The 13511-nt window shown below is 42.9% G+C and overlaps 1 protein-coding gene across 1 annotated transcript in view; it reads right to left on the bottom strand.

The window, feature by feature from the left end:
- The window catches only part of PPP1R21 (protein phosphatase 1 regulatory subunit 21), a 78478-nt gene that overhangs the window by 36326 nt on the left and 28641 nt on the right, over positions 1 to 13511 (bottom strand). Inside the window, exons 9-12 of the mRNA XM_075863194.1 lie at positions 8395 to 8544; positions 2621 to 2722; positions 2440 to 2528; positions 736 to 872 (exon numbers count right to left, since the gene is read on the bottom strand). Of these exons, the coding sequence (XP_075719309.1) occupies positions 736 to 872; positions 2440 to 2528; positions 2621 to 2722; positions 8395 to 8544 (478 nt within the window). The remainder of the gene's footprint in view (positions 1 to 735; positions 873 to 2439; positions 2529 to 2620; positions 2723 to 8394; positions 8545 to 13511) is intronic.

Consider the following 13511-nt stretch of genomic DNA (forward strand, 5'->3'; position numbering starts at 1 on the left):
ATCTGCAAACCAGGCTTTGCCTAGCAGCGCTTCCGTAATTATGGACGGTTACGGGTACACATCCATAGCCGTCCGTAATTACGGAAGCGCTCATAGACTTCTATGGGGAGTCTGTGCCATGATTACGGACAAGAGTAGGACATGTTCTATATTTTACGGATCATTTCCACAGAATGGACACCCATCCGCAAAAATACGGAGGTGTCCGTAGCCCATAGAAATGAATGGGTCCATAACTACGGATGAAAAATATGGTGGCGTGCATGGGGCCTAAGACTTATGGTATTTGACCCAATGACCTTTGTATTCTGCCATTTAATTACAAAGGTCAACACGACTAAAAACCTAATGACGTTTGTATTCATACATACCAAGACGATTCCGTATTATATCACACGCGGAATGTATATGTGTAAGTAGGGGGGGGGGTAACGCCTACCCTCGTATTGTGTTAAATAAAGATACGTCTTGCCACTCATGGCAGAGACACATTTGAACACCAACGCTGCGTGTCATGGCGTCTCTCGGGCCGGTCTCTCCCAAACCTCCAGAGAGAATATTAATGGATTCTGAACTTTTGCAGATAATCTAAGAGTAAATTCTGCAGCGACAGTACCGATATGACGTCACTCGCTACTACTGGAATTCCCCTTTAACGTTAAAAAGCCTGTATGGACCTCAAACTTTGATCTTCTAAACATTAGCGCCTTCTCTGGTATCTGTTCTGTTACTCACTGGGTAAGGCAAGGAGGGCAATGTAAGTCTTCAGCTTCTCAAACAGCGACGTCATTCTCTTCACGTCCCGCTGCAGTTCCACGTTCCGCTCCCGTAAAGCTGCTGTGCAAAGGGAAAATTCTGATTCCTCCTCCAAACTTGGGGTGGAAACATTGAAAGGGGAAAAGGGAAACAAAGCTTCCATCAAAGTCTGTTCTATCAAAGCGTTTCTCAGTTGAAAGCTCCACCACTTTTACCTTATAGTAGCCACGACTGCCCACTGGGTCTAGGCTGGAGATCTAGGATGTGCCCAAAAATCTCCAACTCACGTATGTTCAGTTCACTTCATTTAGGCCATTTACAATGTGTATTAATGATGAGCGCAAGGTGAACGGGAGGTACCCGTCTTCTTACATGGTACACATCCAACCGAGAGAGATAGCCGGCTGCTACAATGGTACGTGTAGTAGGAATCAGCAGACAGTGACCCCTTTGGCTTTTCTCCTACGTATTGCATCTCACGACTGATGCGGTGTAGGAACTGCAACACAGCCCCATTTACTAGAGCAGCGCTGGGTTAAAATATCAGTCACGGTCAGTCGCAGTCACGGTGCCTGGTTGCACCAGGCTATTCACAAAGTATAGCCCTTCACCGTTCCACCAACGCAGTGATCACAATCGTTTTGTTTTTTTTAATACTAAAACTGCATAAGCTTTGCGGAGCCCTGTATCTAACCAACTACAAAGGAATTATTAGTTCTATACAGGAGTAGTGTTAAAATTCCTTTAATCCGGCATTAATAGAACTTCATAGGCGCAGAAAACGATATAAAACTTATGCTGCGTTGGTGTGTTCCGTTGTCCTGCTCCATCAAAGGAGCAGAACGAGGGAATAACCGAACTAACGGTTCCGTTGCACAACGGATACCGCCTGTTCCGGACGGAACCCATTGACTTTAACGGGCTCCGTCGTGGTGTCAGTGATTTTACCGGACACAATACGCCATGGTCTCCGGTAAACTCAGACAAACCCTGCCAGATCTGCAATGGAGGCCCCTAACGGAGCCTCCGACACCGATGTGAACAAAGTGCAAATATAAAATATGCTGCTATTACTTTTTGGATCAGATGAGCCTCACAATTGGTTTTCTCTGATCAGTCTTGAATTATGCCGAGGTGCAAGCTTTTTGAATTTCTGGATTATCGGTTGATGGATGTATTTTCTATAGCCTCATGTCTTTATTTACTGGATATATGTGCGGCTCTCATGCATCACGTTTTTACGTTCAACTAATAATTCCCTGTCAGAACCATCAATCTTTATTTTCATGCGCGGTCACCACTTTGTACTGCCGAGGCTGTCGGTGGATCAGCACAGCTTGGAAATTTGTTCAATGTCAGCCTGACTGATCGTATTGAAAGGATCTAGTCAGAGAATAGATAGCTGCGTCTGTGGACGGGGAACAAAAAAAAAAAAAAAAAAAAAAGACTGGTTCATTCCCAGTTGCAGCGGCATTGCATCACTTGGCACGGAGATGTTGTATAGAGCCGCTGGGAATAACGTTAATTGCGCTCTCGGATGTGGGCGAAACAACGAGCAAGACATATTCACAGTCACAATGGCTGCAAACCAAGACAATTGCTGTGCTAAAAGGCAGAGGAAACGTCCAATATTAGAAGGCAAATGCCATTATGATTGTAATGAGCGTGAATTAAGATGATTACCTTTTTAACTGGTACGGAAGTATCTTCTGCAGGTAAGAGACATACGAGGCAAAGTGCTCCGAAAACAATATCAGCTTCACCGCCGTTTCCTGGGAATGAAATTGGAATCTGACATGTAAATTGGAGAGAGATTTATAGGCATTCCGGGAAGGAGGCAAAATAATGAGGGTAGAAATATTACCAGGACTGTAACGGTGCCCTCAGTAATGCTTTCATACAAGCAGAGCATTCCTTCCTCCAGGGGACGCACGTACGAGGCATTTTCGTGAAGGTAGTGAGAGAACTGCAGGAAGGAAAACAAGGCATTAGTGGATCTAATGGAAGCGATTTTGCCTCGTATCAGGCACGGTGGAGGCATCACTGTCAATTACAGAAGTATTTGTCTAATGAACTACGAGGATCAAATTGGCACTAATCCTTTGAAAGATCTGTCCAAAAAAGAAATATATGCGAGTGAAATAATTGCATTGTCTTAAACAGAAAACAGGCCCTATAGTATGTACAGGGATTAACAGCAGTGATATTAAAACCTTATAGTGATAGGAACGCAGAGAGTAACAGGGTGTATATTTAACTATGAGCAAATACTGCCATCTACTGGTATCTGCAAATACTGCCATCTACATGAGACAATCCAATGTACAAATTCAGAATTATTTTTTCCCTGTAAAATTATCAGAAAAAATGGCAGTACATAGAAGTGCTTGAGAAGGTCTCGCTGTCGAACTCTCAGGCTCTGTGCACACGTGTCCATAGGGTCCCATTAGCCCAAGAAAGGCAAAAAGAGTGTACTTTTGACCTCTATTGGTCTAGTCTATGTCAGTACACCTTTTTTTTTTTTTTTTGATGGATGGAATAAGGTAGTAGACTGGATTTCCATCCCACACAAAAAAAAAAGTAAATAAAAGCCCAGTACACATTATTATATTTTTAAACATAGAAAGCTTATGGATAATGGATGCCACTTTATGGCATCCTTCACAGGCCTCTGTTAACCCCTTAGTGACCACCAATACGCCTTTTCACAGTGGTCAATAAGGGGCCTTAGGCTAGGCCGTCACCTTTTCACGGCGGCCCAGTCGAAGTCCTGCACGGGTGTCCTGCTCTAACGGCCGCAATCGAAGTTTACTTAGATTGCGTCCGTTTAACCCGTTAAATGCCGCGGTCATTTAACTTGTTTACAGAGCGAGGGAGCTCCCTCTGTCACCCATCGGTGGCCCGCCAAATGCAGTCGCGAGCCTTTGATGGGGTGTCATGGCAGCCGGGGGCCTGATAAAAGCCAGAGGCACGTCCTAATAGATTGTCTGTCAATTTTACACTGCCAGGCATTAACGCTCTGGTTTACCTATTATACCAAAGCATTATAGCAGCGAACTAAAGATCGCATAGTAAAGTCCCCCAGTGGGACTAAAAAAATGAGTAAGTAATGTGAAATAAAAATTATTAATAAAGATTACAGTGAAAAAAACAAAAAATTTTTCCCATAAAAAGTATTTTTATTTTGTAAGTGTATAAAATAAATAAAACTATACATATATGGTATCGCCGCGACCGTAATGACCCAAACAATAAAGTTAATATGTAATTTAAACCGCAATGTGAACACCATAAAAAAACAATGGAGAAATTGCTATTTTTTTCCATTGCCCCCCAAAAAGTCATAATAAAAGTTAATCAATAAATCCCATGTACCCCAAAACAGAACAGTACCAATCAAAACTACGTCTTGTCCCACAAAAAACAAGCCCTCATATCACATTGATGGAAAAATAAAAAAACGACTGCTCTTGGAAAGCGACGATGCAAAAACAAATAATTTTAGTTCAAAAGTGTTTTTATTGTGCAAAAGTCGTAAAACATAAAAAACCTCTACATATGTGGTATCGCCGTAATCGTACCGACCCATAGAATACGTTTTTTACGCCGCACAGTGAACGGCGTGAATTTAAAATGCATAGAACAATGTCGGAATTTCAGGGTTTTTTTGTATTCCCCCAAAAAATAAATTTATAAAAGTTAATCAAAAAATGATATGTACCCCAAAATGGTGCCATTAAAAAGTACAACTAATCCCGCAAAAAAGTCCTCATACAGCTATGTCAGAGGAAAAATAAAAAACCTTACAGCTCTTTGAATGCGACTATAGAAAAACGTAAAAAATAGCTTGGTCATTACGGTCTAAAATAGGCTGGTCACTAAGGGGTTAAGCATATGCATTGGGTAGCCCCATTATATGGACAGTTACCCCCGGAGCTTCCCCAACAGCAGAGGGAGTCTGGATGGTCGCTCTGCCCACACACTTACTTTACCTCTGGGATATTGAGTCACAAGTTGGTTTCCCCTGGCCCCATTCCCGTGGCCTTTGTGGCCCTGACCCCAAACCCCACCAGTCTTGCACTGCCCAGAGAAGCTCTTCCAAGACTGTGCCATACAGAGAACCCCACACACAAACCGCATGGCAGCCCAACTATTACTGCGACGTTAAGAACTCCAAAGCAACCAGAGTCCCCAGCCGCTTTTTGTCTCCGCCCAGGGAAGCTACATCACTGGATCTTCTCTGGGGTAGCCCCAGTGTCAGAACTGTCCTTATAAGGCCAATTACATCACTGCAGCTTCCCTGGGGTAACATGGATGTGTGGTTATATGTGTAGCACAATCTTCGGGGGAGCTGATCGGGGGAGCTGCCCTGGGCATTGCAGGACTAGGGGGGGGGGGGCACAAAGACCAAGGGAATGGGGCCAGGGGAAATTAGAGGGGAGTCATCCCTGGTTTATGATTTTAATTCATATAGTGACGTACGTCACCCATAAGCTATAATGTTATCCATTAAACGGATACCATTGTAGTCTATAGTGATGGATGCTACTGTTCGGGCATTAGTCACAGCTTATGTTTAATGTATACCTCAAGCGTATTGCCGAAACGTGAGGTGAACATAGCCTAAGAAGTTAAAGTCAGATGTTTTTCTTCAGGTTTCTGAAAAAGGTGGGAGAAACACAATATGGCTGCCAATCCAAATTCCAGTGGGGCTGTCACACAGCTGTCCCGGACTCCTAAATGGCAAGTCTGTCTATTATGAAGGGATACATCCCCCGATGCCACATTTCTAAATACGCTGGCAGATATAAATAAGAAATGGCTGACAGATTTAACTTGGCAAAAGAGGAAAACTCAGGGACTTATATATATATATATATATATATACACATATATGATATTTCCTCTACTTTAACCTGTTCAGGTCCAGGGTAATATGACTCTTCAGGACCAGACTCTGTTCAGCCGTTTCTAGTACGCGTCCGTTTTGAGGCTATAAGCTGCTTTGAAGGGGGGGGGATAGTTATGCTGCCGTGCTGGTAGGTGTTGTTCATCTGGCGGGTGGATGGGCACATAGTCTGGGAGAGTCACATAGTGCGGAGAGGCCGTGTGCAGGCAGCATGGAGGTCTGGGCAGGGACGAATATGAGGAAGCAGCTTCCCCTTATGTTTCCCTCTCTGCGCTGGGATTAAAGCCATGGTAGCTCCAGTGATATAACTGACCACATGTGAACAGTTACGTAGCTGGAGCTTCTAGACATGTTTGTTAAACAGAAGTTGTGATCGACACCTAAACAGCGTCATTCGTAACCCATAGGCTTTAATGGTATTTGTTTCATTTTTCCTGGAATCTACGTTAAACAGAGGACAAAAACAGTGTGACCATAGCCCTTTTACTTACAGTATTGGTAAGATCACAACAGAGTCCCTTTAACCCCTTTGGCCTTGAGAACAGAACAATTATTTTATTTTATTTTCCCCTTTGCATTTTGGCGCTCATAACTTTATTTTTTTTACAACATAGCTCTATGAGACTTTATTGTTTGTGGGACACCTTGTACTTTATGTAGGTGCCATTTTTTCATTAATATAAATATTTATTTTGGACAAATGCAGAAAAAAAAAAGCTGTAGTTTTCATAATTTTTTTTCTACAGAACACAGATCATGATACATTATTCTATACTTTTGTTGTGCAGATTGTTACGGTGGTGGCGATACCAAGTATATATCTTATTTTATGTTTTGAAACATATTTTGTAAAGTTTGTTAATTAGAAAAAATTTGAATTTCTGTGCATTTTTTTTACAGATTTTTTTATTTAATATTACTTTTTTTTTTTTTAATCCCATAGGTAAATTTTTCATTTTGCTTTTTAACTCTAATGTACTGACATATCTATATGCCAGTACATTAGAATGTGTACAGTATACAGGCAGTTGTTAGGACATACCTCAGTATGCCCTAACAACAGGAAATATGGTCAGACAGCCCTGGGGTCGTTCTATGGACCCTGGGATGTCTGTCCATACAAAGTAGGTGTCTTGATGCGTTACAGAGATTTTCTGTGACGCGATCAAAGGGGGGTCCCCCGACTCATTTTCCCTTTGAATGCCGCGATCAACCTTAACGGCGCAGATCAGAGGTTTCTCCTATATCTGACGTAGGCTGCCGCTGTGTATTACAGCTGTTGTCCCGCTCCTGATCGCACAGGCACACTTGCTGTACCCATGCGATCAGCAGGACATCTATGCTCATAGATGGATGCACGTAGATGGCCAAGTCCAACAGAGCAGGAGTCACTTCTTGTTAGCGGCTCTCCATTATGTGTCAGAGGGGAGTCCAGAGCAGAGAACCTACTCTATGACGAAGTTATCCCGGTGGAATCATCACTTTAAAAGCGTAGCTCCACTATTCCTCACGTGATGTTTCGTCCTTAATGCAATCCAACCAGGACGACATCTGCATGGAATTCCAAAAACATACATTTTGCTTCCTATGATTGAACTTTAGATAATAAAATCACGCTGTGAACCCCAACGCCATAAGGACCATAGTCAAACACTACAAGAAAATACTTGTCATGGAAAATAAAGTGATGACACAAAACCTGATACTATCACTTCTGCGATTCTAGATTATACCGCAGTTTTATGCCAGAAACAAGCGCCGGACTATCGGATGCCAGATTTAAAGAGGCTCTGTCACCACATTATAAGTTCCCTGTCTCCTACATAAGGAGATGGGCGCTATAATGTAGGTGACCGTAATGCTTTTTATTTAAAAAAAAACGATCTATTTTCACCACTTTATTAGCGATTTTAGATTTATGCTAATGAGTTGCTTAATGCCCAAGTGGGCGTGTTTTTACTTTAGACCAAGTGGGCGTTGTACAGAGGAGTGTATGACGCTGACCAATCAGTGACCAATCAGCGTCATGCACTCCTCTCCATTCATTTACTCAGCACATAGGGATCCTGCTAGATCAGTATGCGCTGTCTTATACTAACACATTAACGATACTGAAGTGTTTAGACAGTGAATAGACATTCCACGGGATGTCTATTCACAATCTCTGCACTTCGTTACTGTTTCTATGGTAGTTACAGCAGAGGAAGCGTGATCTCGTTGTAACCTGTCATTTACAGTGAGATCTCGCGAGATCACGCTTCCTCTGCTGTAACTACCACAGAGTAACGAAGTGCAGAGATTGTGAATAGACATCCCATGGAATGTCTATTCACTGTCTAAACACTTCAGTATCGTTAATGTTTTAGTAGAAGACAGCACATAAGGATCTAGCAGGATCCCTATGTGCTGAGTAAATGAATGGAGAGGAGTGCATGATGCTGATTGGTCAGCGTCATGCACTCCTCTGTACATCGCCCACTTGGTCTAAAGTAAAACTACGCCCACTTGGGCATTAAGCAACTCATTAGCATAAATCTAAAATCGCTAATAAAGTGGTGAAAACAGATCGTTTTTTTAAATAAAAAGCATTACTGTCACCTACATTATAGCGCCCATCTCCTTATGTAGGAGACAGGGCACTTATAATCTGGTGACAGTGCCTCTTTAAAGGATTTTTTATCATAAAGAATTCCCTGCTCAGCAGAACGCACAGCATATGTCAGATGTACCTTTTGATTTAACGGTGAGATGACATCGATGGCAGAGTCTATAGGAAAGATCTGGACTCTCTGTTCTGTGTATGTATGAAAGTTCAAGAGGGCAGTGACTAGATCCTGGACAAAGGCCAGAGCCTGGCTGGCTAATTCCCGTGCCTTTAGCTAGAGAAAATAGAAAAAAACAAAAAAAACGACAACAAAGAATTCAATTCACCCGGTTCATTAGCAAGAGAAAAGTATAGGACATTCTAGATATCAACATAATGCACGTCAAACTCAGTGCACTTTGCCAGAGGCCTAATGGATAAACAGCAGCGTTCTGTAATATTTATAGGACCACATGTACGAGTATACAAAGAAAAATCAAGAGTTCATTTAAAGGGGTATTCTCCCAATCAGTAATTTTTCCACAAAGCCCAGAACCTTCATAACATGTATAAACATACCGCACCATGCTAAAATTAACTTACTTTGTATGTACATAGCTCCCTTTCTCTCGTGTGTACGTCTTCCTCATACAGTAGAATGGGCGGTCCTGTTTCTAATACCACATGACCGCTTGGAAACTACAGTTCCCAGCATCACACTGTGTCCCCACTGCTCTGCAAGAACCTCCATATTCCCTTATAGATTTGTTTGTATCTGTCTATATAAAGGGTTAGAGATATATAGACATGCAGACAGTGAGCAAAGGCGTTTGTTGACGCTGATTTTTGGAAACCGCATTAGAATCCGCAACAAAAACGCCCTAAATCTTCCTCTATTGATTCTAATGGGAGGCAGAGGCGTCTTTTTCCCAGGTGGCTTGACCGCTCATGGAAAAAACAAAGCGCCATTCCCTTTCAGGTCAGTTCACACTGCATTTTTTGGCGCCATGTCAGAATCAGTGGTAAAAAACATCCCAAATCTCCCCACATTATATTCAATGGGAGGCAGAAGATTTTTTTTTTTCCCTCTCCCGGGTGGCTTTTGACTGCTCGTGGAAAAAAATGGCAGCATGCTTCTTCTTGGAGCGGTTTCCGCCTCTGACCTTCCATTGAAATCAATAGGAGGCAAAAAAAAACGCGACGCTTGTCTGAACCATTTTTTGCCCAAAAAAACAAAAAACACCCCCATGGTTTTTGGATTTGATTAAAAAAAAAAGAACAAACCGCTGACATTTCTAAATTTGCCTAAAAAATCCTGAAGGAATTTTGAGGGAGATTTTTTTCTGCCTGACAAAAACCTGTGTGTGACCTGACCCTTAAGGCTATGTTCACACGGAGTATTTTGGGGGAGGAATATCTGCCTCAAAATTCCGTTTGGAACTTTGAGGCAGATATTCCTCTCCCTGCACGCCGATTTTCGCGGCAATTATCGCGCCGTTTTTCGCCCGCGGCCATTGAGCGCCGCGGGCATAAAACAGCGAGAAATACGCTTTCTCCTGCCTCCCATTGAAGTCAATGGGAGGTCAGAGGCGGAAGCGCCCGAAGATAGGGCATGTCGCTTCTTTTTCCCGCGAGGCAGTTTTACTGCTCGCGGGAAAAAGACGCCGACGCCTCCGATTGAAATCAATGGGAGGCGTTCTCGGGCCGTTTTTGCCAAGTTTTGCGATGCGGTCTCCGCGTCAAAAAACTCGGCAAAATACCCCGTGTGAACATAGCCTAATATAGCATCCCTCTTTCTAAATTTACACCAGGACTGCCGCTTCTGCTTGCGATTTGTGCGCTCAGCACCGCCACACATCAGCGTCTCTCCCCCTTTGAAGTCAATTGTCTCCACCAGGTGTCGGGACTTTGCTATTTGTATAATTGTGGTAGAGAAGGGGAATACTTGCAGCAGAAGGAATGTCAGTTCGTACTGACGGCTCCCCCAGCTGCTCTGCTCTGTAACTTGTGAGTGTCTTCTCTCCGGCCCAGGTACATGGGGAGCCGTGGGTACGAGCGGACAATACTTCTGCTGCAATAAGAAGCGATCAGATGCTTCTACCAATGGCTCCCCATGCTCCTGGGCTCTGTAGCCATAGAGAAGACACTCAAGTTACAAAGCAGAGAAGCAGGGGGAGCCATCGGTACAAGAGGACATTCCTTCTGCTATAAGTATTCGAGCACTCCACCACAAGTATACTCACGTATGCGCGTGCTCACCCTTGCTAAAGATGAGGGGAGAGACAGCGATTCCATACAAAGAATAGGTGGACAAACTGAGCATGCGCAACCGTAAAGTAACTAGTGAAGGATGTCTCCAGTAGAAAAATATTTAAAAAAAAAAAAAGTGGTGTCATGGGGTCTTTTGTTTGGGGGTTCTGGAATAGTGCATTTAAAAAAGAAAAAAAAAAAGAAAGAAGGAACGAGTTTATATAGATACATATTTTAAATGAATACAACACACTGAACCAACAATGACATCTTGCAAAAACCCCTGTTAAAGTACAGGGCCGAACGGTCATTTCTGCTGGTTGCTATTGGAAACAGTTGACAAGACTGTTGACAGACACACCCCTGACTCGTCTAATGAAGATGGACAGTTAGCTTTCCCTATTACAGTCCCTGATGTAAAAGGCCACATTTCCCATAATGAAAATCTCCACAGCAAGCTCAGTGCAGACTGTGTACCAGCAGGGAATGCTGGGAAATAGTAACTGTGAAGCCTGCACGACTGATTGCAGCTCTGGAGTATTATACAGGCTGCAACTCAGGATCAGTATAAGAAAAGTGATGCAATGTATTATAAAAAGTTCAAAACGAAAACGGAAATGATGCACGAAAAAAAGTCACGGCAATCAACAGCTTTTATTAGCCTGAACCCCATATTTTAATGTATTTATGTAAAGAAAAAAAAGGCCTAAATACATTGATAAATTTGGCCATTGTGCGTTTTCTACCAATATAAAATTGACAATAAATTCTTACATTAAGAAGGGACCCATACTATAAAGACATTGTGCCCATAGACTATCATCAAAGTGGGATTCAACTTCTTTGTCTGTCCACCGATCCAGGGTCTTGAAGAGAAGGCACGCGGGCGTTTCTGCACAGAGGACATTCCCCATACATGTTTTACAGCCCTGCAATCATTTCACAGAGACACAATTCGGACGCGGTGTATGCTGGAAAATATAATTCTGTCCAGATTCCAGCCTTTGGGCACAAGTCCATTATTGTGTGGGACCCTTTAATAACAAGGATTCTGCAAAATGTATGAATATAGATGTCGGCACCGGTGACATAAAACATTGGGCTTTACATCTGTACACGGACCTATAAATACTGAATTAGTGTGTAAGTGTTAATCAGGGGGCCATAAAGCCCCATGCCTGGACGCCTTAGGCTGGATTCACACAAGCATGTTCGGTCCGTTATGGACGGAACGTATTTCGGCCGCAAGTCCCGGACCGAACACAGTGCAGGGGGCCGGGCTCCTAGCATCATAGTTATGTACGATGCTAGGAGTCCCTGCCTCTCCGTGGAACTACTGTCCCGTACTGAAAACATGATTACCGTGTGGGACAGTTGTCCTGCAGCGTCGTACATAACTATGATGCCAGGAGCCCGGCCCCCTGCAGTGTGTTCGGTCCGGGACTCGCGGCCGAAATACGTTCCGTCCATTACGGACGTAACATGCTCGTGTGAACCCAGCCTTACAAACAGGACTTTTCCTTTTTCTTAGCAGGCAGGGTTGCAAGATGTATGTCATTTTAGTACTAGTTAGTTGGCTAGGACGGCTTACATAGAGGAGATGGAAAGTTGCGTCAGAGCCGAGTTTGCCATGGAGTCATAATTCCATAGGACTGCAGCTAGACATAGTAAATTATCTTGAAGGATTTTTCTGGGATATAAAAGTAAGACATTTTATATTTAAAATGTCAAAATGCCAATGTACACCAGTACTACATTTTTACAAACTGTACGCGACTGACTGCCAATCTTTGCCCGCCGTTGTTACGTTTTGTTCATGCAGATGCCAAGTGGCAGGGAGTGGCCATTGTGGTCATGAGACGTGATGTGCGGGTATTTTATTGATGTATTAAATTTAAATGTGGCTGTCTCAGTCATACTATTCCTTTAATACCACAAATCAAAAATTTCTGAAACAAAATCTGCCGCGTGTGACTGCACCCTTAAAGGGTTTGTCTGCTTACAACAACCACTGTGCAGAAATTCTATTATAACATGTAGACGTCCTAGAAAGTTATCCTACCTTCACGATCCCCCTATTAGACAGACTAAAAAGTCACTGCAAAGAGCACAACTGGGTATGACCCAGCTCACCTGAATGACTGCCATGTAATACCACATTTACCCTGAAGGGCGGCAGCTTTCCATAATAACAGGTGATTGTCTGGGGGTTTATCAGTTGATTGCCAGGGGTCTACAACTGAGGAGGGGGATATCCTCATTGTACAATAACGGTTATTCAGTCACATACGTACAGATCTCTTATGATCAGGTCATTTTAAGGAGATTTTCAGCACTCCCAAAAGTCATATTTTTCCGAGCATTCAATGATCAGAAGCACCAGATATGTTTTAAATTAAAAAAGCAGTTTTATCCTGTCACTTTACGGCAAGCCTTAGGCCTCATGCACACGGTAAAGCCATATGCAGGATGCTTCATAATAGGGACCACCGTAATACGGTATTCGATGGAACATGGCACTTTTTTCCTGTTTGATTCACATGGTATTTGAAAAAAGAAAAAAAGCAAACCAAAAAACAAACATTGTATGTGTCCGTATAGAATTTGAAGCAGACAGAGGAACTGTGGTGCCCCTAGATTGAGTGAGCAAACCCATGATCAGCCATAGTCCAATAAGATATTCTGAGTGCAAGACGGCGAAAAATGACCCTTTACGGTATTAAGGATGATCCTCGGAGTCATGCAAATGTTAACCTTTTATCAACATCGTAACATGCAACGCGTTTCAAAGCCGGACCGACTCCATCAGGCAGTTTTACATATTGATTATGTAATATTGATTATGCAAAACTGCCCGATGAAGGAGCCGGCCCGGCTTTGAAAAGCGTTGCATGTTACGATATTAATGAAAGGTTTACATATGCATGACTCCAGGGGATCTTCTTTAATACCGCAAAGGGAAAGCGACTTTGTAAAAAGTTATTTTTCACTGTCTTGCACTCACAATATCCT

This window comes from Rhinoderma darwinii, chromosome 4 (assembly GCF_050947455.1).
Source record: "Rhinoderma darwinii isolate aRhiDar2 chromosome 4, aRhiDar2.hap1, whole genome shotgun sequence".
Classification (NCBI taxonomy): Eukaryota; Metazoa; Chordata; class Amphibia; order Anura; family Rhinodermatidae; genus Rhinoderma; species Rhinoderma darwinii.